Source organism: Cariama cristata, unplaced genomic scaffold (assembly GCF_000690535.1).
Source record: "Cariama cristata isolate BGI_N322 unplaced genomic scaffold, ASM69053v1 scaffold6734, whole genome shotgun sequence".
NCBI lineage: Eukaryota > Metazoa > Chordata > Aves > Cariamiformes > Cariamidae > Cariama > Cariama cristata.
Genome location: NW_009613428.1, coordinates 31,383 through 59,271, shown reverse-complemented (window position 1 = coordinate 59,271; position 27,889 = coordinate 31,383). Strand labels below are relative to the sequence as shown.

The following is a 27,889-nucleotide window of genomic DNA, read 5'->3' as shown; positions in this document are numbered from 1 at the left end:
TGAAGAGATAAGAGAAAACCATAACCATTTTGCTCAGCAGCAGTAACCTGAAAACTCCCAAGTCAGGAAGTACTTCTCTCCACGTATTTGAAAACAGCGTGTAATAATAAAATGACATTTCCAATAAGCTCCGGGAAAAAAAAGTCATGCCCTAATAATAAAATCAGAGCTAGAGAAATTCATTTCTTAGCTGTGAAGCCTCTGGCAGTTTGAGCAGACTATTTAACTTAATCCACTTCTGCCACACACGTTTGAAAGGTTCTATAATTAGAATTATACCTAGGGATGTCAAGAAGTGCCTGGGTAGTGAAAGCTGCCTCTCTAACTTTCAGATTTGTAGATATATTTGTCTGAGTAAAGCTCTGTTAAATGGGATTTCTGCCACCTGGCACATCCTCCTTTGCCATCCTTTCCTCGCGTTCCTGGGTACCGGAGATCTTTCTTGCCCTTCCAGCCATATCGCTGTTCTCCAGCCCTAAATTAAACATATCCCCTGGAGCACAAGGAGGAAATAAGCCCCCAAAAAGCGGCCTTGGACACAAATCACTGTCTGCAAACCCCGCCGGCCAGGCTGCGGTCACCCTGCTCGCTCCCGGTGGAGCAGGAGCCGGAGCCTCGCTTGGCAAAGCGGCAAACCTCTGCCTCAAATATCTGTCTGCAGCAGCAAGCCCCTGTATAAACGAACCCTTCTATCATGTTCCTGGCTTTGTACAGAAGACGAAGGTTGCCCCAAAACAGAGTCTTTGCTTCTTCCATTTATAGATGATCCTATGCATCTCCAACGCATCTCTTAAAGCCTGCAGATGAGGGGTCCCCAGAGCCTGGCTACAAAAGGCGATCCGGCGGCTCCTCGTGCGGATGCTGTCGATCTGGTGGGAAAACAAATTCATCTCATCCAGTTCACCCTGGAACAAGACGTTCCTGTTTGAAACAAGAGCATTCCCACGGGGAGCTAATAAAAAATAAGGTTTTTCTCCTCTGAGATGGGGACGTGCACGTGGGTATTCCAGGTGCAGGCAGGCCAGAGATATGCAAAGTTACAATACAGGAATGTTCTCTTTTTCACTATGTATTCCCATCCCAATACCCATTTTGCCTTTTTTTGCTGCTTCTCAGCACCGAGGTGATACTTTCAAAGAACAGCCCTTTATGTCTTCAAGATTTCAATCCTGTGTGGACATATTCAGCTCAAAGGACGTAACTGTATATGCAAAGTTAAGATAGTTATTTTCCCATACACAGCCAGAGGATTTGTTGCTTTGAAAGGTAATTTAGAAAGGGATCTGAGTGAAAAAGTCTTTTAACTCAGACGTCGCTCCCTATTCCATTTACAGTGCCACTGTATTTCACAGAGGTACTGAAGTGATGGAACATAATTATAGGTATCCATATTCAAATATGTTGGCGTATACAGGACCTTTTCCCCCTAAATTTGCTTAGCATCATAAAACAATTTGGAATTGCTAAATGGTATGCTATTACCAAACCTGTCACCGGGCATAAAATTACATGTAGTATACTGGCCAAAGACTTTTCTGAAATACTAATATCAATATAGCAGTATTTTGCGTGCGTTGGAGCTCTGTAACAAAACCAGCAAACCCTGGAATGTCGATTATCGTTCCTGCAATAGCAGCGAGCCTCTTCAGACCCCTAACTTCAGAGTTCTGGTTGTTCGTTATTGTTTCCTTCAGACACCCAGAGAGTTATGCTGGTACAGAAAACTCAGTTCCCATCTAGTGGAAGGCTCTGGTATCCGTACCTGCCAGCCAAACGTATCCCTCGTGCTTCCTACATTACACTTTAAAGAGCCCTATTTAACAAAATCTATAACCCCAGGCATTTCCAATGGAAATGCTTTCTGCATTAATTAATAGAAAAAAACCCTTGTATGTATGTGTGCCGTTAACATATTTTTCTTTTACCGATCAGGAAAGGCTATTAAAAATTTACTGAAGCCTGAACGGGGGCAGGGGGAGTTAATGTAACTGGATAACTTCATTCTTGTCGCAAAGGTTTGACCATTTTAAGATTCTGACTGCACAAAACTTGTTTCAGATGCACAGTTCCTAAAACGACCGAAAGTGAGTGCCTTAAACACAAGCAGAAGTGCTGTGGGCTAGCAGCCCACAAGAGTGGGCTAGGGCTAGCACCCGAACAAGAGTGGGAGGCACGCGCCTTGCCGCAGTCAGCAACCAAACAGACAACCGGTACTCAATAAATGAGATTATCAAAGAAAACTTACACTAAAGGCAAGCATCAGGAATGTAAAACGTACAAGACTACCCATGTCTAATGCGCACGTAAATATATACGGTTGGACTTGATGATCTTTGAGGTCTCTTCCACCCATAATGATTCTGTGATTGTGTATTTACACACACATAGGTGTATATATGTCGGTACGCTGAGCGTCTGCCGCCCGTTTTAAGTGCCGGCTCAGCCTTAAATGGTGACAGCACACCTTTTTGTTGTGATCAATAGATATATTTGCATTTTAGAGCCATAAACTTTCAGTAAGAATTGGTGTGATTCTGAAAATGAAATTTTTACCATTAGTTGCTGAAAAATATGAATGCCTGTAGAAAATATTCCTATTTCAATAGTTGCTTTAGTATCTCTACTACTTACATGCCTGTGGTTTTTCTATCCAAAGCATAATCATAGGAAAAAAAACATTACGGTCAAATTTGGTATTTATTGCTGATCATTCAGCCAAATGTTGCCTCCAAGTAAACCGAGCAACGTCGGTGAAGTGAAGAGAGGTGCTGCGGCTTGGCACTGGTTTAGCTGTAATCAAAGTCGATTCCCAGCCTTTCAGAGTAAAATACATTGTGGTGCAACATTGATATTGGGCATGGCCTTTTTACCGAACTCATTGAGCTGTAAATTATACGTCCTGTCATGGTGCCTCCCCAGACAATATGTGCACAGCCACTTTGTCTGAGCGCAGTTATTAAAAGCCTCCAGCTCCATTTGGCATGTTCCATTGTGCGAAGTTACTGGGAACTCCAAACGGCACCGGTCCTGCTGCCGCTCCGCGGGGCATATTTCATCCCTGCGCCCACGCACAGCTCGACGTTGACCATCACACAAATCAACGCAAGTAGAGGTCGGCGTTTTACGCTGCCGGGAAGCTCGGAAACATCCGTTCTTTAATGTAATCAGAGCTGAAAATATGTTTTGAGAACATGCTTCTCCATACGCTAGGAATTATGCGCTCATGGGTGAATGGAAGAGGTGACCCGCAAAGGTTGCTGAGAATGGCATTATATCGAGCACAAAGATGGGGAAATTCGCTTCCCCGGCTGCTGACCCCCAGGATCTCCGCTCGCTAGCAAAGATGGAAAGCGCTGCTGTCCAGCTCTATCGAGCGCTCCCTGACTAATCGCCTCATTCCAAAAAGGGCAGCCAAAGTTAATTGCCAAAAGAGCAGGGCAGCCTGCTGCTGGGGAGAAAATAAATAAACCCTGCTATTTGCAAATGCTTCTCGCGCTGACAGCGCAGAACCCCCGAAAAGCCAGCCTGGAAGAAGTCATCTTACACAAGCCTCTGCCCTTGCAGCCCATCTGTGGCATCTCCGCCGTCCCAAAGGGACAGGGTAGGCGCAGGTCTGTTCAGATCTCTAATGAGGTCTGCTACAGCCTTCTCAGGGACTCACTACCATTAGAAAATTTTCTTCCTAACCTGAATGTCCCTACCAGTATCCATTTCTGTTATTTCTTGCCACAGCTGTTATGAACCTGGAGAACGGATCACCCCTTTACCGTTTTCAAGGACAGATATCATGTCTTTTCTCAAGTTTTTCTTCTCTAATTAACTCTCATTTACTCAAACTTTCCTTATAGCTTATGTTTGGTTTTTTCTCCGAAACCTCCCGTCACTCTCCATCACTCTGGATGCAGAGCCCCAAAAGGGAAGGCAGAAATTCCTCGGAGGCTTTGTCAATGCTGACAAAGGTAGCAGGTTACTTCACGTCTTGCGAGCTAACTTCTGTTCGCACGTCTCGGTGTACGCAGTGCGTGCGTTCTTCCTGACGGCATGCCATCGTTGTGCCACTACAAGCCCAGATGATCTTCCCTAGGGATGCTACCCAGCCGGTCGTTCCTCATCCGCTACATGTGTCGTTGACTATTTCTGCTGAAATGCCTTCAACATACCCATATTGAAATTATCTGGTTTGGGGGAGGGCAATTACTCCAAGTTGTCAAGATTGTTTTGAATTTAATCCTGCCCTCCACTGTACTTGCAAACCTTTTCAGCTTTATATGAGCTGCTAATTTAATAGCACGCTATTTTGTTAGCCTGGCTAATAAAAATAAGGAATGATATTATGTTCAAAATAGAGGTCCAAGAAAGACCTCATTGTGTACATCCTTCCGCTCTGGGAGCGAGGCACCCATAATTACTCCGTGAACAAGACCACCCACCAGCTTTACCCAGCCCTGTAGAAGTTAATCAATGTCACCTATCTCTCAGCCACTAGATTAGTGCCGAGGTGCTGCCAAAAGCCTTATAAAACTCCAGCTGTAACATCTACTACTTCGTCGTGCCTACATGCCATTAGCTCATCAGCAAAGAAAGTTAGATTGATCTGACACTATTTCTCCTTGATAAATCCAGTGAGGCTCTTACTCATATTTCCTTTTGAAACATACTTTTATAGCGTTTTATTAACCACTGCCGGATCTTTCTAGGAATTGATGTTTAACTGACTGCTCTACTATTCCCCCAATTCCCTTTCTTCATCGTGTTGAAGAGAGATGAATACAGCGGTTCCCTCCTGTCTTTCAGTCTCTCCCCTGCTTTCTGCATCCTCCAGGACAGCTTCTGCCTTGCCTGAGGTTGCTTCAGATGAAGTCACCTCTGCTAGAGAACAGGACGATTGGCAGAGACCCTTCAAGGGCTCTGTCATAATTCAGGGTGGTGGAAGGCATGGAATAAAACCTCTAAAAATAAATCAGAAATAGTAGAAAAATAAAGAGCGTGATCTTGGCTATGATGAGACGCTAACAGGAGTGTCAGCAGTTACCGGTGTTACTGTACTCTCTTTACATGTACCTTCACATTAACCTCAGTAAAACTTTGCTCACCCTGTGCAACGAGCAGTATTTTCCCCATTTAACGGATGGGGAAAGTCAAAAGACCAGAGTATCTGAAGGGCTCATTCATACTTAATTTTTGAGCAAAAACTACGCGGTGTCTCGTTCTAGGATGCCCTGGTGAAACGGCCAGGCTGCCCCTAGCAAAAGGGTTTCTAGGTCTCGCCCTCGATAAATCCCTTAAGCCACACTGCCAGTCAGGAACAAACCCAGAAACTAAAACCAGACCCAGCATCCAGCGCACAGAGCAAAAACTCACCGTCTTTACATGAGGACAAACAACTCCGTGGGCCTTTCCTATAGGAAAACTTAACGAAAGCCCTCTTAACCACCATAAGGAAAAAGCAGAAGACTGTATCCCGTGCAAGAGGTCCAGAGGAGGAGTCTGAGCTGATTTTGTGGTGTGCAAAAAGGGGGGCATTCCTCCAGCCTGGGAAGGTAGGAAACACTGATGGAGACAAGAGGCTGTCAGATGGTGGGAACACTCTTCTAGTGACAGGGCCAAAGACAGACCACGTATCTGTTTAAGAGATGGTTAGGAGCTGCCTAGGTATACTACATCTGATCTTGTGCCGGGAGGATTACCATCAGGTCCTTTCCCCCTCTTTTCTGTAATTATAAAATGCAGTAGTATTAAATCTCTTTTTAGATGGGAACACTTTCTGGATGCTTTATTTTTACACCAAGAAAATGCAGGAAAAAATGATGTGACTTTTTCTATAGTTACTGAGGCTGATTAAAACTTCTCTCTAAATGTTTTCTAACACAATGAAGTTTGCTGTAAAAAAAAGTCACTTTCTTTTTAGACAAGTAACAATCTGAAAGCAGAGATGTTTTGGCCAAACACCCCTTATGAAGCGTCTGAATTGTTCAGCCTGCGATGGGATGTCACTGGACACATACCCACCTCTCCTCCAGCCCTATTCCATATCGGCATATGGGTGCCTACCCAAAATACATTTCCCAGGATGTGCTAAGGGCAGGGAAGTCACTTGAAGCATCCAGCCACTTGCCCAGTATGACCAGAATATACTGGGGCAGACGGTGCTAGCAGGCACTGCTAGCAAGGGCAACAGAAGGAGGAAGCAACCAAGTTGTATCGCATTCAACGGAGCTACCAGAGCGGCATTTCGCCCTCCTGTCATCTCATTTCTACATATTTCTTCAAGAAGTGTGATATTTTCAGTGGAAAGGCTTAATGGAAAATATTTTCTTGGGTTTGTTACTGAAAGAGCATCCATTTTCTGACCGGTTTTGGCTACTAACGTAGCTATCTCGATCATGCAGGTGGTACACGCACCGGAGCAATCAGAAATTACTATTCAACGTGCACCCGTCTCATTTCCCTCAGAAAAGAGAGGCAAATAACTTTGAAAGATGAGACACCTGACTACACATTTAACTTGCACAAAAAAGTCCATTTCTTCAAGAAAATCTCCTATACGTTTGGCAGCAGGCATTTCTCACGTTAAAAATACTGCCTCAACCCGCAAGGCCAAGATGACACAGAGGGAGTTCTCATGGCTCTCTCCCAGTGCCTTCCCAGACGGCAAACGGAGACAGCAGGGTCTGGGGTCGAGCTGTTGGAAGGAAATCATGATCTTCCTCCTACAGATGAAGCTGATCTCGGCTTAATTTCTGCTCCTAAGAGGGCACAACAACAGACGTTACCCTTGCTCCACGCCATGGCAAGTGCAACCACCAGCTCCTCCGTGCCTTCCCTTTCCCGTTTGTGGCAAGGAAGAGACACGGATGGCTTGTCAGTGTTTCCAAGGGTCCGTCAAGAGAGCAGTTGATCAGTGAAACCCCAGAGGTGGCCATCCGGGCTAGCAGGCAGTAGCCAACCTACATGCAGTCACCAGCCCTCCTTGCCAGCCCCGGCCCGTGCACTTTTAATGCTCTGCACCCTGCATTTTTAGCTTGTGGTTTACAGAGATGCGGACAGTCTGTTTTGGTCCCGAGTCGAGCTGACGTGGATGTTTTTAGCTGAAGGGACACCTCAAAGAGAGCAACTGGGGTGGGAAGCAGGTTTTTTGATGTCTCCCCACTGAATAAACACGCCGGGGAGATGCTCGGTGGTCCCAGCAATGGGGCTGGTGCATCTTTCCTCCCCTCGGGAGGAAAAAAAAAAAAGCACAATTTATCTTGTGCAAGGCAATTTCAGTGCAATGTGCAGTCAAATAGGAATTTAGAGCCTTGCTGGGTCAATGGGATGGAAAGGGTAGACAACGCTCACGCCTGACATTTAAAAAAACACCAGTGTAAAAATCCTACGGGCGAGCACGCTCGCCGCCTTTCCTGTGCATTCAAACCCGTGGCTGTCTAAAGATCTCACCACTAAAAACCGCCACTTCTCTCTCGCTCTGGCAGCTGCTCGGTCACTGCTCCCGCGGCTGTCGGCCCAAACAAGGCCAGTCCCGACAGCCATCGCTGCTTTTCACAACTCGCCCTCATTTTCCGGCTGGTGGTTGAGCCCCGGCAGGGGCTGCGCAAGCCCCGTCGCCCCGATTTCCCTTCGCTTTCGGTTCACCCCGCTTCTCTGGTACCAAAAGCTGCAAGGGCACTGCGGATGGCTCAGAAGGGAGGCAAAACCCTGTTTTTATCAAGCTCAGGATTATTACTTCTAATTGCATTCCTTGAGCCACAGCGAAAATAATTGGGGGCTGAAAGGAAATATTTCCTTCTGAAGGATGGAGAACTGCGACAGGGTTTATGTTTACAGCACAAAAGTGCCCTGAAAAGCTAAAAATAAAATGTTTGATCATAACGCATAAGACATACCCATCACTTAACATTTGCTCACATGAAAAATACAAGCTATCGCATCTCTCTAGGTACACAGTCTCAGGCCAAGGGCGTTTTTGGCGCAGAGATACCCACAGTTCACATTGACTTTGGGGTTACTGGTCTTAGTTTGGCACTCACTTATTCAGCTGAGGATACAGGGTACCCCCAGATACAGCTGCTGTGGAGGGATCGCCACAGGCACAGGACACGGGGGTGGCCGAAACACGCTCGCCCCACTTTAGCCCGGGTCGTGCAGACGCGCGCGGTGGTGAAAAGGAAAGGAAATGTGAGGAAGAGAACCCTTGCAACGTGGCTCTCCAGGGATGAGCATCCAAGACCACAAAGCTCTCTGGCCCAAGCAGGCACCAACTATTCTTAAAACCAATTTCCCAGGCAATGAAATCCATGAGGAGACCCTGGGTAAGTCTGAAGGGAAACCGTGCCTTCCTGCAAAATGCATCGTGAACCCTAACAAACGCTAGGAGCCCCTAACAAACACTAGGAGCCCCTAACACCTTGTTTCCAGGTCCCAGACCTACAGACGTTAAACTTTTTCAGACACCGTTCCCCGCAGAGCAAAAACATGAACTTTGGGAAGCAGCCACTCAAAAACAAAATCATAAAATAACTTCAGACCCCGCGCCGGCCTTGCAAAATCTTCCGCAAGTATTTCACCAAAGACTACGAGTATTTTGCAGTACAGCTGTTGAAATAGATAAAGGAGTGATTTACGATGTGCATAGCAATTCTCAGCTCACCGGTGGAGTAACAGATGCGGGAGTCCAGCAGGCAAAGCAAACCCGAATACGTACCGACGCAGGTGTGTCCTCTGTACAGCCCGGCGGGGAGCGAAGCGGGTGGTGGGTCGCTTCCAAGGGGGAGAGGGGAGGAAGAGGCAGCCTTCAGCAGAAGCGGGAACCAGAGGATGCAGAATAAATAAAGGAATGTTTGCCTAGACCCCCTCATCCTAAGGAAGGCCAAAAAAAAAAAAAAAAAGAAAAAAAGGAAGAAATCAGGTGGGAAGGACGCACGTGGACCTGTATTCCCTTAATGCTCTGGGAGCATCCTGCATCCCTGTCTCGTTGGCAGCTCGAGGTGAAAGGAGACTCGTGCGCCTATGTAGCTACATGTAACGCACGTATAGCTTCCCCGAGGTGGATGCACACATCTGCCCTCTCTCTCACGGGGTGCACGGAGGATCCCACACTCCCGTGTTGCCCCTGCCCTTCGCCCACCCCTCAGCCCCTCTCAGGCCATTCGGGGTGGCCGTGCAGCCACCCACCACAACCCACGGGTCCCACACGGGTGGGAGGATGTCCCTGTGGCCTCGGGCTACTCTCCGTACCCCCACGCACCCCGTTTGCGGCTCTTCCCAACCTGCTGGTCTGGCAGGACCAAGAGGGTTGCATGAAGAGCTCTGGCTCAGCACTCCCGTATCTCTTGCGGTCGCAGCGGATGACTAACGACCTTAAACCACAGTAGTTGCTGGAGCCACTCAGCATTAATAACGCAAGACACTCCCCTGAACAACCAGTGTTGCAAAAAGGAAAAAAAAAAAACACCAAACCTAAAAAAAACAACTCCACAAACCCTTCCCCTCCCCGCTGCCGTCACTCCTCTGCCCTCCTCCGCAGACAAGAGAAAAAAAAAAATACCTCCGGCTGCTTCTGTAAGATTTTTGACCAGGGTTTCCGTTCGGGAGGACCGGGCGTGAAAAATAAAAGAAAGAGGTTGCTCGGGCCAGAGCTGCAGGAGGTCAGAGAGATGGGGCTCCCGTGCCGGGGTTTCGCCAGGGCTTTAGTTCTGCGGAGGCAGCTGCCGGCGTAAGGGCAGCAGCAGGAGCTGAGCCCCGGTTCTCATCGGCTTTGAGCGCATTCGTTTGCAGTCCCCAGTTGCCTGAGAGGCTTGAAAAATCCTGAGTGTCTTCCTGCTTTGGCAGTCACAACATCTAAAGGTTTCTCTGTCTTTTTTTTTTTTTTTTTTTTAATTCCCCCAGAGCAGGCAGAAACCAGTCCTTCCCCAGCCTGAAGCAAAAGCAGAGAGTAAAACATGTTTAAATGACGTTGCTTCAGAGATGGAAGAAGTCCAAACAGCTAAATCCCAGGCACTGTGGATGCACGGATGCCTATAAGGGTACGACGTAGGACTGAGGCACCGGAGGGCCAAAGCTACGTCCCACCTCTGCCTCTGCCTTTTTGTATAACCCTGGGCAAGTCTCTTAACCCGCAGTGGGCCACGAGCACTCGTCTGTCCTTCCCACTCCTCGCCTGGCTCTTTCAGAAGCAGCCAGGCTGTTGGCATGGGTAGTAATGAGGAGCCTGTTTCATTTGGCATCCCTACATCCTTCCTGGGCATAATTAAAGGAGACTCATAAATGGTGTTGTAAAAGGAAAAAATAGAGAATATATTAGAATCAGTCATTCCCTGCCAAATCTCCAGACATTCCTGCAGATCAACATGGCCACACAGGGATCAGGTCAGCTTTAGTATTTATCTTTTGTTTAATATTTAGTTTTTGCAAACCACTTCTCTTCTATGGGAGCCTGACACATGACATTTTTAAAGACAGTCCCAGAAAGTTTGCCTCAACTTTGATAAGCAGAATTTGCCTTGTCATAATGATAAAATAATCCAGTGGCTCTGGGGAAAACAAACAAACAAAACCAACCCACAACTATTAAAAGTTTCAATGGGAATACAAATCACTCCATATCTCCATTCTCTAAACCAAGCCACCGGCTTCCCAATGTATGTTTTCCTTCTAAAAAAAGAAAAAAGAAAAAAAACCACATTAAACCCAAAATAGAGGTAATAGCTGTTGCCTGAGTTTTGCAGACCTGTCCCTGCTTATCTTTCCCCCTACAGCTAGCAATGCTGGTTTTCTTTCTTTCTTTTTTTTTTTTTTAATAGCAGATAAACAAAAATCACAGTGCAAAGTACCTTATCCATATGCCAATCCTACTGAAATCTGCAGGATGTTTTTCTTAACGCTGTAAAAACTTGCTATAAAAAGACGCACTGCTACGGTGACTGCAGCTCCATCAAACCCTTTTGAAGACACCTATCACCTGGGTCCCGACGACACTTTGAAGTCCTTTAAAACTCTGCGTATTGGCTCAGGAGCTCTTGCTGCAAAAGCAGAGCGATAATAATAGGCAAGAAAAAAAAAAATCTTCCTAGCAGAGAAGTCTTTGGAACATTTTCTGCTTTGTATCTATAGCAAAATACAAATCTAAACAACGGCACTTATAGAGCTAGATCCCAAGTGCTCCCCGGCGTGTAAACCTGCAGAGCCCCCAGCTCCAGCCTGTAACTGGCCGTGTTATTTTCTTTCAGGCTGTGGAAAGAGCGATGGGAGAACCCAGAACCGTCTGTAACGCAGAGCTGGTTTTCCCTCCACCGCCTGCATTAGCCAAGCTCTTAAACCAATTAAAGAAAAACTCCAAAGCTTTTAAAGTACGCAGTCTGGTCAGAGCAATGAGGGATTTGCATGCATAGATTTAGAGGCCAGCTGGGAAGGTGAACACGCCCCCCCCCAGTGTTAAATCTTTCCCTTCCCACTCAAATCAGATAGCAAAAGCCTTTGGCCAAGCAGGTTTTGTGTTACTTCCAAGTCCCTCCGATGGTAAGACCTAAAGCCGCCTTGGTACAGCCGCGAAGGAGCACATCACCTTGTCTCTTAGTCTTAGTAATTGCACAGACGATGCTAATGAGAGGTAAAACCCACATTAGATCTGTCCCAAAGGAAGGGATTTGATCATAAATGCTTCCGTAAGGCTTCTGTACAACATCTAAGCCAGGGAAGCAGCCCTGGGACAAGGGTGGCTCAGGAGGTCCTGCCTACCTCGAAATAAAGAGGGCGGCAGCAGGAGTGATGGGAGACCAGAGCTCTGCCCTCTGCCAAGCACCAGGGCACAGGGGTGATGCCCGGGATGTCCCCTGCCCAAAAAGGTCTGGCAGGGTCACCCTACAACTTGGGAGCATCTTTGTCTCCCCAGCTCTCGTGCTTTTTTCAACGTGTTTGCAACCTGGGCTTGCACCAGGTCCAGCTGGGAGGTAGGGGAGCGTAGCTCCGGTGGGGATGGGGGTGCTCGGGGCTGAGCTGTAATGGGGCTGCTGGGCCCCTGGGTGGGGGTCCTGGATGGGGCTGGTCAGGGCTGTTACGGCCCATGGGTGCCCCAGGGCCCTGACACTCACCTTGGAGGACCACGAGAGCCAGGTGGGCTGCAGGGATGGACTCTGCAGAGATGCTCCAGCAAACCCCACCAAGGACCTGCCTGCAGCATTACCCACCTAACCAGGGCTGAGAATGCAATCGACGTTTTTGTCTCTCTCGGGGTCTCCACGTGTCACTTCTGAAGGGGGCCACGGACTGCGCAGAGCCCGAGGTGTGGTCAGGACCTCACCTCTTGCAGATGGGAAATGACCCAGCTCCACAGACACCGGTCATTCACACGCTTGCTAGACAAAAGACGTAAGGTCAATCCAATTTTTTCAAGGCTGAATTTGGGCTAGTGATAATAAATACATATTTATGTATCCTGATTTGCTGAATAAGGGCTTAAACACGATTTAAGAGTCACCCTTTCCCCAAAGGGGACACTTTCACGTGATTGCCACTAGAAGTCTGAAATGAGATGCGAGGATGGAGTTATTCTCAACACTGCTTTCTATAATGGGTCCCTAACAGCAAACACATTGAAAAAAACCCTCGAAAAGAAAAGAGAATGGAAAACACTTGCATGAAGCCCCAAAACAGGACATGTAAGCATCGATATGTCATCTGTCAGGATTAGGGACCACTTGGTTGAAAAAGGGAGACACTCCCTTGAAATGTGGAATAGTCATCTTATGAAAGGGCTCAGCTGGCAGCGTATATTTATCTAGCCTATTCTGTCCAAGTCACTGCACATGTTACTGCACCTTCTTTTTTTTTTTTTTAACTATTTGGTTAGATTTCTGTTACACATTTATTTTTAAGATCTATGCAATTTTTTTCTCTTTGTCACATTCACACACGCATTTTTATGATGATTAAATGTCATCCTGGAAGGCCTTCTTTCCCTCTCTCTCTCCTCTTTGACGTGTTGTTCAGTTCTTAAGGGAATAGATATAAGCCTTGTATTTTTCTGTCTGGAGAGAGAAAACCTGCAGGAAGAAGCCTTTAGATCAAAGACCCTCTCAGTCCCTTTTCTTCCTTTTATTTTCAAAACGTCGTCCTTTGCGCCCTTTGACTCTGAAGTTCCCACTGGTTCATCGCGTTGGTTATTTTTCATTACTGCTCTCCGAATTTCTCTGACTGTCATAATCATCTCAGCGGTTGGTGCATTATCACTGGCATGGATGAACATTTCCAAAGCCCCATGTGGGTTTGCTACTTCACCACAGCCAACTGAGTCATTCCCTCTGCCCCAGTTTCCTTATCAGCTGCTGCTTGCAGTTCAAGTTATGCATCTATTTCAGACTCTCTCTCCATCTCATTGTCATTCAAAGCTGCAGGGAAAGCATTTAAACCAATATTTTCCTACACTGATATCTGAAAATTTGCGCCAAGCTACTGCCAAGCTGAAGCTGAGATGATTATCCTTTATTCTGCAACCTTTAATGAAATGAACTGTCCCAGCTTGCAAGAGCTGTTGATATCCGCGCTTTTGGAAACGTCAAGCGCTGACACGACTTACTTCGGTTTTGGATACAGCAACACGTGGGAACAAGACTCTTAGGGCTTTCAGTTGGGACGCCGTCAAAAATACCGCGGCGTTACTGGCGATGCCGTATATTTCCTCAGTTGATCGGTTTTAGTGCAGAAAACCAAACCTGGCTGTTGTGTTCTTACTACAGGCAGACGCCACTGTAAATCCCGACGTAACCGTACCCACGTAGATGCTGCAGTTTGAGTCATGTGGGCCTTTTCAGATCTAAGGAAGACCTAATTCTTGCTATTATCTAGACAAAAGAAAACACCACTGGCAATTAAGGATCAAGAGGACGTGGCAATATTGCCGAGGAAGGACTAATTAGGAAGGCTTAGTTAGAGCTCTTCGATAAGAGAGGCGCTCGGAGCCAGCTGTAAACACAGGTCAGGAAGCCTGGGATGGACTCGGCAGTTTGGGTACTCGTTTAAATCCCCAAGAAGTAAGAGCCAAGCATTAGCAGCTCAGCATGATGGCGTTTTTCTTCCATCATTGCCTCGCCATAAATAGCTGGTAGCCTGCTAGGCAAGCCAAAATCCGCTCTACTGCGTCGATCCCTGCAGAGCTGGCGGGTTTTTGTCTGAAATGTAACCCCCGATTAGGGTCCCGGTTTGGCGCTGATTGAAGCCGTGGTGGAGGGGGAAAAGCTCGCTCCCGATGCTGTCAGGTTATAAGTGTTTACACGGGGAGCACCACGACATCAAAGGAGAAGAAAAATAAATGTTTGATTACATTTGTTCCATTTGATCTTTCCTCCAGTAATGCAAATAAAAGAAATGCAGCTCGACAGCCTCTTGATCTCAACATGTGCCAATAAAAGATAATTATTCCCAGTGTTTGGGTTAGGGAACAGTGGTAAATGTCATCAGAGGCATTTTTAGCACACACCAAAGTTCACAAGATTATTTAAACATATTGTTTGAGGCTCGTACTGAGACTTCTGTGCTCAGAATCAGGACCGGTACAGCATATGTACCGTTGATGGCACTTTACCGTTCAATAACAAGGTGGGGGATTTTTTTTTTTTTCCCTCTTTTCAAAGAGACATTTCACTGATTTGCTTCGATAATAAAAGGCCTGCGGGTGAGCTGGACAGTTTCCATCAGCAAAACGGCCCTGCAGGGATACATCCATCATCCATAGATGAATATGCAAAGGCAGCGCAAGCTGATTTTTCAAATATTAATTAAGCAAGTCACTGGTCAGCCAGCCATCTACAGAGTTTTCATGCTCTATGGGGAAGTCAGGCTGTATGAAAGTGCTCAAAGCACTTGGAGCACTATATATCCACTGACTCAAACAAGCTGAGGTTGAGGTTACAGCCAGTAAAGATTGTACCGACCTCGCTGATAATCTGGATTTTGTACGGCCAAGCCAAACTCAGGCACGGGATCAGCCCTCAACGCTTCACCTTTCAGATCTATCACCGAAAATTCATGAAGGGCTTATTTGCACTTGTCTGTCTTCACTCGCAGCAGATTTTATGCTGATGTCTGACATCGGTGATTTAGTCTTGCATATCTATGAGACAAGGACACGGGTAGCTGGTTTTAATTATGGCCGTTTGTAGCCACTTCACCATAAAACAGAACCATACCTCTCCCAAACGGCTCTGCTTTCAGAAAACCTTTCCTCCTTTTTTTCTGCTTCCTTACCCTGGCTGGGCATCCCCCAGATTTCTCTCTTCCCAGCTTCGGACTCAAAGCTGTATTTTCTTTTTTTTCTGCCCCATTCCAGAAATGAGGGTATTAGGGAAAATACTCAGTTAAAGACAAGAGCGCGTGTTCAGGCTCCTTCTGAAGGATGTGGTAAGGTGAGCGGCTGGGGCTTGTTGCAAAGCTGATGAATTAATTCATCCCAGAAAAGACTGGAACCTGGACGAGGCAAGCACGACTCCCGCCTTCACAATGAGGAACAACGGCCCCGTGAGAATCAAAACCAGCGGCACAAGGACCATCAAACTCCAAGCGAGGGACAAAACAGGTACCGCATCGTGGTTTTTTCCCCGACTCAAGCTGTGCCCTGAACACAGAATATTTCCACCTGGTCTCCGGCCCTTCCACACACGTTGGAGTCATTAAATCATCCACCAAGGCACCGTTCTTTGTGCGCGGTGGGACGGCTGCCTGCCTCCCTCGCTCGTTATTGGCCTTCTGCGGGTCTTTTCAGCCGATTCAATGAAATATAAATAGCGTTTCAGATAAAAGTTCACTCTCTTATAATACCTTGCCGACATCTTTCTGCACTCGCTCTGGATGGATAAAAAAGAGCTGTAATATCTTCCAAGGAGTTCCCGACTCCTTTTTGAACCCTGATATATGCTCAGTACAAGGTTTATTAAATACGAGGAGTATAGGCATACGCATTAGCAACGTCTAGCCAACTAAATTGTTCAGACAAAATGAGCAGGCAATCTTCTGCCTTGCAAATCAATCTGTCTGCCATGACAAAGTGCTCCAAGCCTGCTGGTGCTGGACTCACCTCCTTTTTCTGCAAAGATATGTCCACAGCCACAAAAAAGTACGGTTCAGGCTTTCCTGACCCTTTTATTTTTAATAAAGCTGCTAAACACCACAGCAACAATTCTCTTTGCCTAAATAACGTCGGGTGAATGCTGTACAACCCGCCGCGAAGTAGAGAGAGGAGGACTCGGGAACGTTACCCAGGGTTTTACTGAAGCGTGACACAGAATCGGTATCATCTCCCCCATCTTCCTGGCTCAGCAAACAACACTGGAGTATTTGTGGATTTTGTCTCCCAGTTACTTCTTCACCACCATTCATCATTTAGACTCAGCATTTAGGTATATTTAAAGCAACTGACATAAATTAACAACAAAGCTTGAGGGTTTTAAATAACCTCTAGTAAAACTGCTTCCCTTCATTGGAGTCATTTCTCAATACAAAAACACCTGAGAAAAAATATCTTGGTCGAACATCGTGCGCACAAGATGACAAAGTGGGGACTGAGCGACTTTCACCCTCCGAACTTCACTGCCCGGAGGAAAAGGGAGCCTCTCCATCGCTTCTGGAAGGATGAGTAAGGGAAATGCGTTTTGGGGACCGAACAAAGCAGCTCTCTCGGTCTCACAGAAAGGTGGCAGCCAGCCAGCCCAGCAGCAAGTCTGTCCCTCTTCGCTAAATTCCCATCACATAAAGCCAAGGAAGAAAACAGGTACGTTCCGGAGATCTCTGGGCCCTGAATTGAACACAAACCAGCAGCTGCTTCTAGCAGCGATCAGATGCCAAGAAATGTTTTCCAGGAAGCAGAAATGATAATAATTGTACAGCCGGGTATGCCCAAATCTATTCCATGCATATCGGAAACATCTCTATTTGAGGTGTACAGCTTCCTTTGGTGCAGCGGTGATGCTGCAGATCCCCAGCGGGGACTCAATAATCTTGGCTCCGAGCAATACAGCGATAGAGGTGTCGGTAAAAGTCCAGATAAAAGATAATTTGCAAGATAGGGAATTTCATTTGGTGTTAGGAGCTGGGCAGGCAGCAGACCAAAGCTGCTTTTTGGGCTGTGGCAGAAGTGGAGCACAGCGTACAGGCAGGCGTCCCGTCAGCGTGGCTGTGGTGAACACCGAGAGGGGTAAACCTGGGAGCTTAAAAAATAAAGTTATTTATGTGCAGCTATTCTGTGATCTGGGTATCTGGGTCTCACCGGTGTTTTTCTTCTCCCCAAGCTTTTCCCCTTTTCACCCTCGGTAGCCAAATTCCTGCCTTGAGAGTCCTCTGGAAAGGAAGGTCCCTGCCCCAAAGCTCTGATGTGGAAACCATGAAAGTTGGTTAAGAAATGTTAATGAGCCCATGTTGCAAGTTCTTGGGCACTGGGTGAAGAGGAAGTGAGAAGAGGTAAGAAAGAAAGATAGAGAGTCGTGTTCCTCCCCAAAGTGAGCATCTGGGTTTGGGCGTCGCAGTGTTTGTTTCTCTGATCCCCTCCTGACAGCTGGGGTTTGGCAAATGCTGAGCACTGACCTTCTGAAGATCAAATCCCGGTGAAGCTTTTCAAGATGAGCAGCCAAACCCCAGAAGCATCGCTGGGGCAAAAGCTATATACAGAGATTAGGAAGCATTGGATGCCAAATATGTAAAGGAAAGTTGCCCAACTTTTTTTTTAGGATATACAAAGTAACTGTTTCTTTTCCCTGAAGCTGGTGTCATTTCCAGCCCTTCAAAACTAGGAAACACTTGCCCTAGACGTATTTGGTGCATCATGCTATTTTAGGCAATAATTTGTGATGCAAAATTCATAATTCATGTCTCTACATCATTCCTTCGCTTTAATCCTACATCCAGCAGTTTCTTTTGATGACAAACAAAAATAACCACAGTCGCTGCAGATGAAGGTAAGCTGTAACTTTTATCTAAAAATGTCTGCCTATATATATATATGTATCAGGAGACAGCTTGTGTTTTCAGAGAGGTGACCCAATCCTGCTCCCGCCAAGAATGCCAGCCGCTCCATGGGCTCCCAAGCCCCCACTTCGCCTGTGCACAGCGCCCAGGACAGCATCCTTGGTGCTTCCCTGCATCCCTGAGGAGGATCCACCTCTCTAAAGGCCTCCCCTAGCACGCTGGGCTTGTTTTCTGCAGAGGATGCTAAACATTTCTACCTGGGATGCAGAAGGAAGGATGCTCTGGACCTCAACATCTCTTCCATGTGTAGCTGTAGCTCTCCGGAGAGCACCAGCAGACGAAGTCAGAGGTGTATTCCTTTGCTCTAGAGGTGCAGGCTGTTGGGTATGTCTCCTACACATTGCTGTCGAGCCGCTGGTCAGGCTATCTCAACATGGTTTTCACTCACCCAATGCAGCTGTTGAGGAAGCAGGGCATAGGAAAATGCATACCCGATGGCGGGAGATCCCGGTACCCCGGTAATAGTGAATTAGTCCCCTCCTCTCAGCACGATAAAGCAGGACACACTGTGAATACCGGCTGGCTGAAGTGCTGGTTTGGATTTGCAATAGCAAGGACAGTCAGCAAGCCTTCCTGCTGTATTCCCTCCCAAAAATCTAGCAAATTTAAAAACACTGAATTGCTGGGTTACCCCGACCCAAGTCCTCACTCACTAAAATTTGACCTGCTAATTGCCACTGCTTATAAAGTAAATACGTTACGGACTCTTTCGTTCTCACCTTTACTTTGGAGTGTGCTCCCCTTGGCACGGCGTGGTCGCTCAGACGGCGAGGTTTGGCCTTCAGGGCACGGCTGGTGGGTCCTCAGCCTTTTCGGTGGTGCCGATTCCCGCTCCACGCCGACCGCCCGGGGCACCCACGTTCAGAGCTTCCCCTCGCATTGCCGCTCTCTCCGAAGGTATTTCCGAGAGAGGAGAGAACCTCTCCATCCAACAGAAACCTCTCCCTGTATTGGCCCGAATGGTTCATTTGCCCTGCACGCAGGGAGTTAAGGCTTTTCTCGTTTCTTAAAGCTGCTCGCTTCTGTTGGGGGCACTTGGGACACATGGCAGAGCAATGCTGCTGTAACGCAGATTTTTATTTTCAGAGCAGGGCAGTGAGACAGGCAGAATTACTGTCCATTTTCAGCGAAGGGAAGACTCCACGCGTACACGTGCATGCACACGCACCGCATACATTCTGGGAGAAACGACTCCTATCTGGAAAGCCATCTCTTCTCTTACAGTTACAGGGAAATTAGAAAAAAAAGGAAGGAAATTCTTTTTTCCCCTTGACTAAAGAAAAAAGATGTTATCTGTTCGTTTATCTGCCTGCAATAGTTAATTCAAGGGCTTTCATGGGTTTTTTTTTTGGCATCTCCGCAATACAAGGGGAAAGAAAGATTTAATATATGTTCAAAGGGACAATTAATCTTGAAATGCTTTATTGTGCATTTCGAGGAGCAAACCTTCAATTTGGGGGGTTTGACAGGATTGGTCTCCCTCAATTTTAAAAGTTAATTTTGCTGCTAATAAGTAAATGCCATTTTTGTGGCTGTTCGTACTTCTCTCTCTCACACACACTAGATGATAGAGAAATACAAACAAATGTCTTTACTTCAGGCACTGCCCTGAGGGATGCAAGGGGCACTTTGCCATCCATCCCAGGGCACAGCGGTCACGGCAGAGGTGTGTGGCTCTGGGTCAGGGCACCGGGCAGCGTGGGACCGGCTCCTCCAGCAAATTTCTTCACCCAGTTTTGCTGGGTTTGTTTGTGAGCTGCCCGGGCAGGATCGTGCCCCAGGGTGGAAGAAAAAGAGGCAGGATGCGACCATCCCGGCAGGGAAGCTGTGCCTTTAGGGGTGGAGGGAGCCTGCTCATCCCCGCTGGCAGGGGAAGGGTTAATCAGCAGAACAAGTCCGGGAGCTGCACTCTCAGCAGGACAAGGGCTTATTGTTACCTTTCATTTTAAAATATTGCCTGATTGTTTGGGAACTTACTTTCTTTGGTGATTCAGCCACGAGTGGGAAAGGTGCTGTGACCCACTGAATGGCCGATCCATCACGCCTACCGGTCTCCCTGTCCGGGGAGGGCAGGGACCACCAAACCTTGGCTGCTGGTCCCAGTTGAGTTTCCACTGCTCGGTCCCTCAGCTTCCCAGGGGTGACCCTGCAAACCCAGCGGGTTTGGGGATGGGGTACGCCGAGCTGAAAGGGCAGTTAGTGAGGACCAGCTCAAGCCCTTGCCGAAAGGCCACATCTCTCTCTGCCCTGGTGAGGAGGACGATTCATCCTTTGCATCCTCGAGCAGCAAAACGCCCTGCTCCTTCTAACACCATTTTCTCCCATCTTCTTCCAGACCGTGCTGGCGTATCAGCCCTAAAATGTGCTGTCGCCCACGGATGAAACCAAACACGCAGCCCTCCCTAGAAGGGGAATTTTGGCTGAGCTGAATCTGCAGCACTGATGAGCAACCAATGCCATGTATTAGCTGCACCGGGGGCAAAAACCAGTTTTTTTTGTGAAACATCGGTTTCCCAAGTACCCTTGCTCCTTATTTTGCAGCACAAGATCCAGTAACTCCTCTCCGCTGGGGATTTGGAAAACTGTGTGCCTTGCCAAAGTCAGCTCACGGCCGGCAGGATCAGGCCCTAGAATGGATATAAATCAGTTACAGGTGCTTGAATTAAGAGAATTAATTAATAAGACCTTCCCATCCCCTGGAGGTTCAGACCACAATGAGGCAGGCAGGGTACAGGCCAACACGAATCGCTATTAATCCTGCACTTGTCCCTCGTGTGACGGGCTGCCGGGAGCTATTCTTCGTGCTCAAACCAGGGGGAATCGCCGGGACAGAACAGACCTTTTTCTCTCTCTCTTCGCAGGGAATGGCTCGTGCAAGACATTAAATTTCCCAATGCTATCACTAAATCCCAGGATTCTCCTCATGAGTTATTCAGCACCTGTCACTCCAGTCTTGCGTACCTGTTTTATCACGCTCACATCCACCTCTGTCTTTCAGACCTGAATATTTATTATCTTCACTGCAACCGTAGAATCAAATCCTCTGTTACTTTACTAACGCAGTTCCTTTCTTGAAGATAAGCATACCTATCTCTGAAAAAGTTTAACTTCTCTTTTTCGTTCCAGGATACTTCAGGAATAAATTACAGCCTGGCTTAAATCCTCACCACAGCAGTAAGGGAAACAACATTTAACGTCTTCAGCTGGGATGCGGGCATCCAAAGACATCCTAGACCAAACGATACCCAGTGCCGCGCCTCTGGCTCGTGTTAGAGGATGCCGCCGCAGGGTTACGGGGTACCTCCGCGTTTTGCCGTTCAGGGTGCGCTGGAAGAAGCCAGCTTTCCCTTTTCTTTTTCCTTACAAGCACGGTTCCAATCCCTGGTTGCAGCCAATCCTTTGTATGCAGCAAAATTTGGAGGCTTGGACTGCTTGTTTCATCAACTCATCTTATCAGAAATGTATTTGGGTGAAAATACTGCAATTCTTTCTGCCTGAGCTCCTGTTGATGGACTTGTTACCTGTACCTTTTTACTGGAAGTCAGCTATACAGGCAGGCAGGATGGTTTTTCTGAGGCGCTGTAGGTTTGGTGATGGAGGTTCTGGGCCAGAATTTCTGATCGGGGGAGAGTGCTCAGACTGCTGCAATTTGGCTTCTTTTCGAGGCTGGGTGGGGGAAGCCACACAATTTCTAATAGAAAGTGAAAAATTTTTAAAAAAAAATAAAAAATCACATTTTCTTTCAGCCACTACTTTCTATGGCATTTTAAATCTTAGAACTAAAAAGAAGCCCTGAAACACAAATTCTTTACAGAAGGAGAACCGTGACCCATGGTAGTCCAAAAGCTGTCTGTGCAGCAAATTTCAGCTCTTTTAGCTTCTCGGTTTCCCTTCCCAAATCAATGATTCAGCTAAATTCACAGACTTTGTGAGCGTGTTAGTTTTCCTTCGGTGGCATTTTCCGACGGGAGATCGTTCCACCGCCGCTTTCCTGGCCAGCTCAGCACCACCGCAGCGCTCCTCTCCCCGCAGATTCAAGGTGATGAAAACGCGGTGATCCAGCACACCTCTGCCAACGGGGCACTTCCGCAAGGCTTAAGAGCCATCATTAAAAATAATCATCAAAATCTAAAATAAAGCGTTAGAAAGGCTGCTTTGTCTTGCACAATACTTTTTTTCTGGTCCCCGCTGTCCCCCCCAGCACAGCTCAGCAATTTGGTGTTGTCACCTGTTCTGAAGTCGTTATCCTCACTTCATCTTTGTGCCCGAGCACAGCCTGCAGGTACAAGGTATTTTTAATGGTAAGGTTCATGTTGTCCCAACCTCCCCTCCCATGCAGCCCCGCTAACCTGCCAGGGTGCTCCCAGCTCCGATGTCCTCCATCCCCTCTCATCCCAATGCTGGCCGCTGGAGCATCCCACATCGCCAAGCTGCAAACGTGCTCGTTTCAGCCTGGTTTTGTGGGGGAACGGATCGGAGGCATTTGTACCCCGAGCGTGCGTGTGTTTGTGTGCACGCATCCACCTGTGGGCTGTCAGATTCGATGAGAAGCTGGAGGCTCGGAAATGGTAAGCTCTTACAGGTTTTACGAAGAAGACTCGGTAAAGGTCCTCACTGAGGGAAAAGCTTGGGTTGAAAACAATCTTATCGGATGCTGACGCCGGAGAAGTCATCCACAAGCCAGCCCATTTTAATGCCTTAACCTCAGTTTTCAATGGACCTCGAACCGTACTGGAAACAAGAGAACCAAGCACGTGAGATGGAAATTTATGTGAAAGCCGGCTTTGACAATTTGGGATAGAGGAAATGGTGGATAGATGTAAGGGATCACTGCTCCCACCCTGGGCTGGGGACAGAAATGGGGAACCCAGGGCTTTGAGAAAGGTCAGAGACTGTCAGAGGGTATCGTGAGTCAAGCAATATGTGCACAGGGACCGTTCGGGTGAAAACCAGCCGAAATAATCCAACTGGCGTTCTTTAAATGTCATACTCCTGGCAGAGAAACCTTTCACATGTTTCCCCTGCTCGCATCGCCAAGCTTTTCAAACGCACCAGGCTTCTGCTGCCTGGGGGGGAAGCGGGGAGCTGTGCCCTGGGAAAACCCTGCGGATGAGCCCCTCTCCGCTGGGAAAGACACAAGGAGTCAGCAGCTTTGCACAACGAACCGCGCCCGCATCCTCGGCGGCCTCCTTTTAAGCTTTTATGGAAAACTTGTATTATTGAAGCCTGGCAGAATCCTACATTACTTTTCCTGACTTCTTCAAAAACTACCCCGACACAACAAACTCCCTGCTAATTGGTAAGGAACGAAGTCCTGGTGGGACAGCAGAGATCTCCGGGGTGCCTTCGCCCCTTGGGGGAGGTGGGTGGGAAGAGGATATTAAATCTGAGGCATTTCAAGAGAAACGGAGAGGATACGGACCCACCTCGTAAAAAAATGCTGCCTCTTATTAAATAAAAGACAACCAGGCTCCCTCCCCCTCACGACGAGCCAGAGGAGCCCCAACACACAATCAGTTTCGGCTGAACACCATGTTGCCTACAAGATTAAAATTAGACTCACGAGGTTTCATCAAGGGAGAGTTTAACTGCAGTGCTCAATCAGGCTGCAAAATCCCCTAATGACAATTGAAATAAAGTCATTCAAGACACATCCTTAAGTGTCACACGAAAGAAAGCCTGCCCTTGGCTGCATCCCCTGGCAAATTGCATTAGGTGTCTCTTTTCCCTCCCACCCTCTACCTGCCCTGCTGTCTTGTGGCCGAACCCTCGCCGGGCTGAACCTGGAGGCCAGCATCCTGCTTGGAACAGGCAGCACTGGGTCCCCCAGCTTCGTGACTGTCCCAGAGGTCACGTCTTATAGGAAATGGCCTATAAAGAAGAGGTAAAAAGGATGAGCGAGGGTTTGGGTGAGTCTCCCACCGTGAGGAGGCTTGTTTGGTTCTTCCAAGACAGGATAAAACCCCAAGAGCCACTGCTCTCCGCACAGCAGCTCCAGTGAGGTGGCTACGGTCAAGCTGAGAAATTCTCCGTTTAAAAAAACCCCTCAGTTCAGAAAAACTCTTCTACTTCCAATAGCAACCTCCGCTTGGAGAAGGATGCTAAGGACACGCTTCCTTTGCCCTACGTGTGTCCCCGCAAGCGAAGCATCGCCAGACCAGCTCTGCTCTACTGAGACCTTCACGGCCTCCCAGTGAGAAGTGAAAATAAAATGTGAATATATGTTACTAAATGAGTTTGAACCTGTCTCCAGTTCTTTTTAACCTTGCCCTCATGAGGCTGCTGCATTCAGGCGCTCCCTGAATCAGTACTTGGAAATCACCTTGCTGTAGAAATTCATGGCTCTTCCAACATCCATTTTACACCTGGTTCTGCCCTAACAAACTTGTGCTTTTGACACCACTCTCCTCTCAAGTTTCACCCTGATGTTGTACAGAACGGGTTCCCGTTTCAGTCCCTTGACCTCTGTGTAAGTCCCACAGATGCGCGAAGCAGCTGGAGTGACGCTGAATCTTGTTCAGTCTCCTGCAGTAACCTGTGCTCCCCAGTCCCACTACACACCAGACAGGAAAGCCATCACTTTCATCGCCTCCAGGCACCTAGCGAAAACTCAACCCTGATGTTGTACAGAACGGGTTCCCGTTTCAGTCCCTTGACCTCTGTGTAAGTCCCACAGATGCGTGAAGCAGCTGGAGTGACGCTGAATCCTGTTCAGTCTCCTGCAGTAACCTGCGCTCCCAGTCCCACTACACACCAGACAGAAAAGCCATCACTTCCATCGCCTCCAAGCACGTAGTGAAAACTCAGGAACGGGTAAAATTGCCTTTCTGCTCACCCAGGTCCTGGCCCAGCTAGGTCCATGAGCACCCACCTAAACTTAGGTGCCTGTTTATCAAACTGAAATCCAGCCTCTTTTGCTGCACGGGTAAGCGCTTTGTCAATCAGGGAACTTGTGTAAGCCATGCGGGTGTTTAATATTCAAATAGAGTTCTCATCTAGGGAGGGAGGGAGCTCTGAGCGAGGTTTAGCAAGCTCCGGGGAAAGCAACGACAGCTCAGCCAGCAGTAAGTGACAAAAACTCTCTCCTACCAATGTCCTGCAGAGTTTGCAGAGATTTTAGGCTCAGCAGGATGCAGAGGTTGTGCAATGGTGTCCACGGGGAAATCCTTCTCACGTCCAGCTCCTTGATGCTGCTGAAAGGGGAAGGGCTCTTTTCTTATGTCAGATGCTCAGCATTCCAGGCTTGCTTCTGACAGCTAAGATATCTCAAGGTCAGTAAGGGCTAGATTTAAGGGCCAGATTTTTTTTTTTTTTTTTTTTTTAACTCTCAGGAAGAATGAAACAAGAAGGGAGGAAAATCTCACATTCATCTTATTACCTTCCTTAGATGAACAACTTTCACATGACAGTGAAGCTAATAGCATCCACTTGTCAGTGCAGCAGCAGCAACAAAAAAGAAAAAGGGGGGGACAGGGCAGTACAAGAGCATCCTCCTACTCCCAACACCTTCCATTGCTGGTGCTGCTCAGGATTAATAGCTCGCACCGCTGCGGAGCTGGGCACATCAGAGCCACCTCTGATCATTGCAGTCCAACGCAATGACAACCAAAGAGCAGACTGGCGTTCGCGGGTGTTTCATGCCCCTCTCTCTCAGTTTTCCCTTGCCAGGAGGGGTTTCTTTTCTCCTCCCTTTCATCCCTCCCTCTTTTAAGAGCTGTTCGGTGGCCAGAGCCTGTGTGATCGCAGCTGGGGGGCTACAGGGCCAGGCATGCAGGGCTCCCTTGGGGCTCAGCCGTCTGCCAGAGAAGACAGATTCGTTCTGGGCAGTGGATCCCACCAGATTTCCACACAAGCCTTCACATTCCCATACAGACGGGACATTTCTGCATTACTGGGGACAACTGATGGGAGAGAAACGTCGGTAACAAGCACCCTGGGCAAGCAAAATGCAATCCTGGGTAGGGCACGAAGACAGAAGAGAATTTTGCCAACGAAGTAATTAGGATCTTGCATGGTCATTTTGCAATGCAAGAGAGTCATCACCTACCTGCCCCTCTGCAAGAGAAAGTGGTTTTTCCCTCCAAGCTGTAAGGTTTAATGGAAGAGTTCTGCATACCGAAAAAGGAATTGCTTCTGAAAAGTTTTTTTAAAGCCCAGAGAGTGCACGCTCGCTCTCTGATACGTAGCTTGCTTTTGTGCAGGATTACTTAGCATTGCTGCTCTTCTCCTTGTCCTTACAAGCAGGGCAAGCAGTTGACTTCAAGAAGAAACATATTTTTCTTGATTCAAGTTTTCTGGTAAAAGAATATATTCACTTTCAAAAGCAAAGTCATTTCAAAAACAGGAGCTAAAATTAGATGGATTTTTTTTTTTTTTGTTCTCTCTCCCTTTTATGGCTTTTACAAGCAATTACCCACTTAATGTTTTGAAATTATACAAGAAACTTCAATAGCAATTTTTTTTCCTGCTGCAGCTCCTTGAACATGAAGCCTTAAAAGCTTTTCTGGAACACACAACAGCATGAGGAAATGAATTTGTCACTTTCATTCTCTTTTTTTTTAAATGAATGAGAAGCAGCGGGATACTTGTTCATCATTAAGCTTTTTTTTTTTTTAACTTTCATAATGGCGAAGTGAGCCTGTACGACAGCTCTAGAAACTGAAGGCAGCATTCTCGTTTGCACCACAGCCCTTCGTGTTGCCGTGCGAACGCTTTTAAAATAGTGGCATGGGCTATCACACCAACGCATCTCTCGAGCCTCTTCTTTCTTACGGCAGGGTGGACGCGTGGCAGAGGGGAGACAAATTTAGCATCCCTGCTCGTGTGACCATCCCACATGATGCATAAACCCATCCAAAGAGCTGGGCCACATGAGGAGATGGGGGTCCTGTACGGCAGGGCTGTAGGAAGTGGCAAGCTGGAGACAAGCGGCAGTTCCACGGCATCCATCCCGCCCCGGCCCTGGACCACCCCCGGTCAGGCTGCGACTGCCCTGCAGGAGTCCCGGGGCAGGAGAGAGGCTGCTGGGCTGCATCGCCCGGGGGGTGTAAGGAGAGAGGCAGCTGCCAGCGATTCACCCCCGAGAGCCCCACGCTGTCCGAGACGTGTTGATGTGCCTCGGTGTAATGCGGGTGGGCAGGAGGTGTTGGTACAAACAGAGGGCTGGGTTGCCAGCTCTTCTCCCACCAACTCCCCTGGGCTCTTGGTGCGCAATCTGGGGCACTCACCTTAGCGGGGGAAGCAAGTCGAAGCTTTCCCTCCTGCTCAAGTTGTCCCCCAGAGGAGGGGTTTTGTTTCCTCCTTTCTGATTGTCACGCAGACACCCACCTGCTAAGATCACGGCATCGGTTTGCCACTGAGCCGGCGGTGTTTGGCTCTTATCGCTTAGGAGTGAAAGGTGTTTCTTTTGACAAGGAGCAATACTCATCTGAAGCACCAGCTCTGCAGTCTGTAAATAAAAAGCAAAGGTTACGCACAGCCAAGCCATCCAGCGGGGTCAGGGAGATTAAGAAGACAACTCAGACTCTCTGTTCTGCTCCCAGTCTTGTCTCCACGCAGATGACAGGCAGCACCAGTGACTTGTAAAGAAACGTTTTCCCACCTCCATCCTTCACTCCCAGCACCCCTCCAAAATCCGCTGGGGCAGGCAGTGCCTTTACTTCCCCTCATTCCTGACCGTGCCTGCCTTTGCCGTAGTCTGACAAGGCTCTGGAGAATAAAACATCTCAAACTCCCAGATCTGACGTTGCACATCCCTGCTCTCGTTCAGACCCAATCTTCTCTCAGGCCACACTGTCCACTGCAACTTCCTTCTCCACCTTTAACTCGGAGTCTCTTTTTCCCTTACTTTACCATCCGTTACCACCTAAAACAACTTCTGTCC

At 47.8% G+C, this 27,889-nt stretch overlaps 1 protein-coding gene across 1 annotated transcript in view; it reads right to left on the bottom strand.

Moving 5' to 3' along the window:
• The window catches only part of AOAH (acyloxyacyl hydrolase (neutrophil)), a 73,910-nt gene extending 64,612 nt beyond the window's left edge, over nucleotides 1-9,298 (bottom strand). The window contains exons 1-2 of the mRNA XM_009699013.1: nucleotides 9,267-9,298; nucleotides 8,702-8,856 (exon numbers count right to left, since the gene is read on the bottom strand). Coding sequence (XP_009697315.1) covers nucleotides 8,702-8,856; nucleotides 9,267-9,298 — 187 coding nt within the window. The remainder of the gene's footprint in view (nucleotides 1-8,701; nucleotides 8,857-9,266) is intronic.
• Between the last annotated feature and the right edge of the window lie 18,591 nt (nucleotides 9,299-27,889).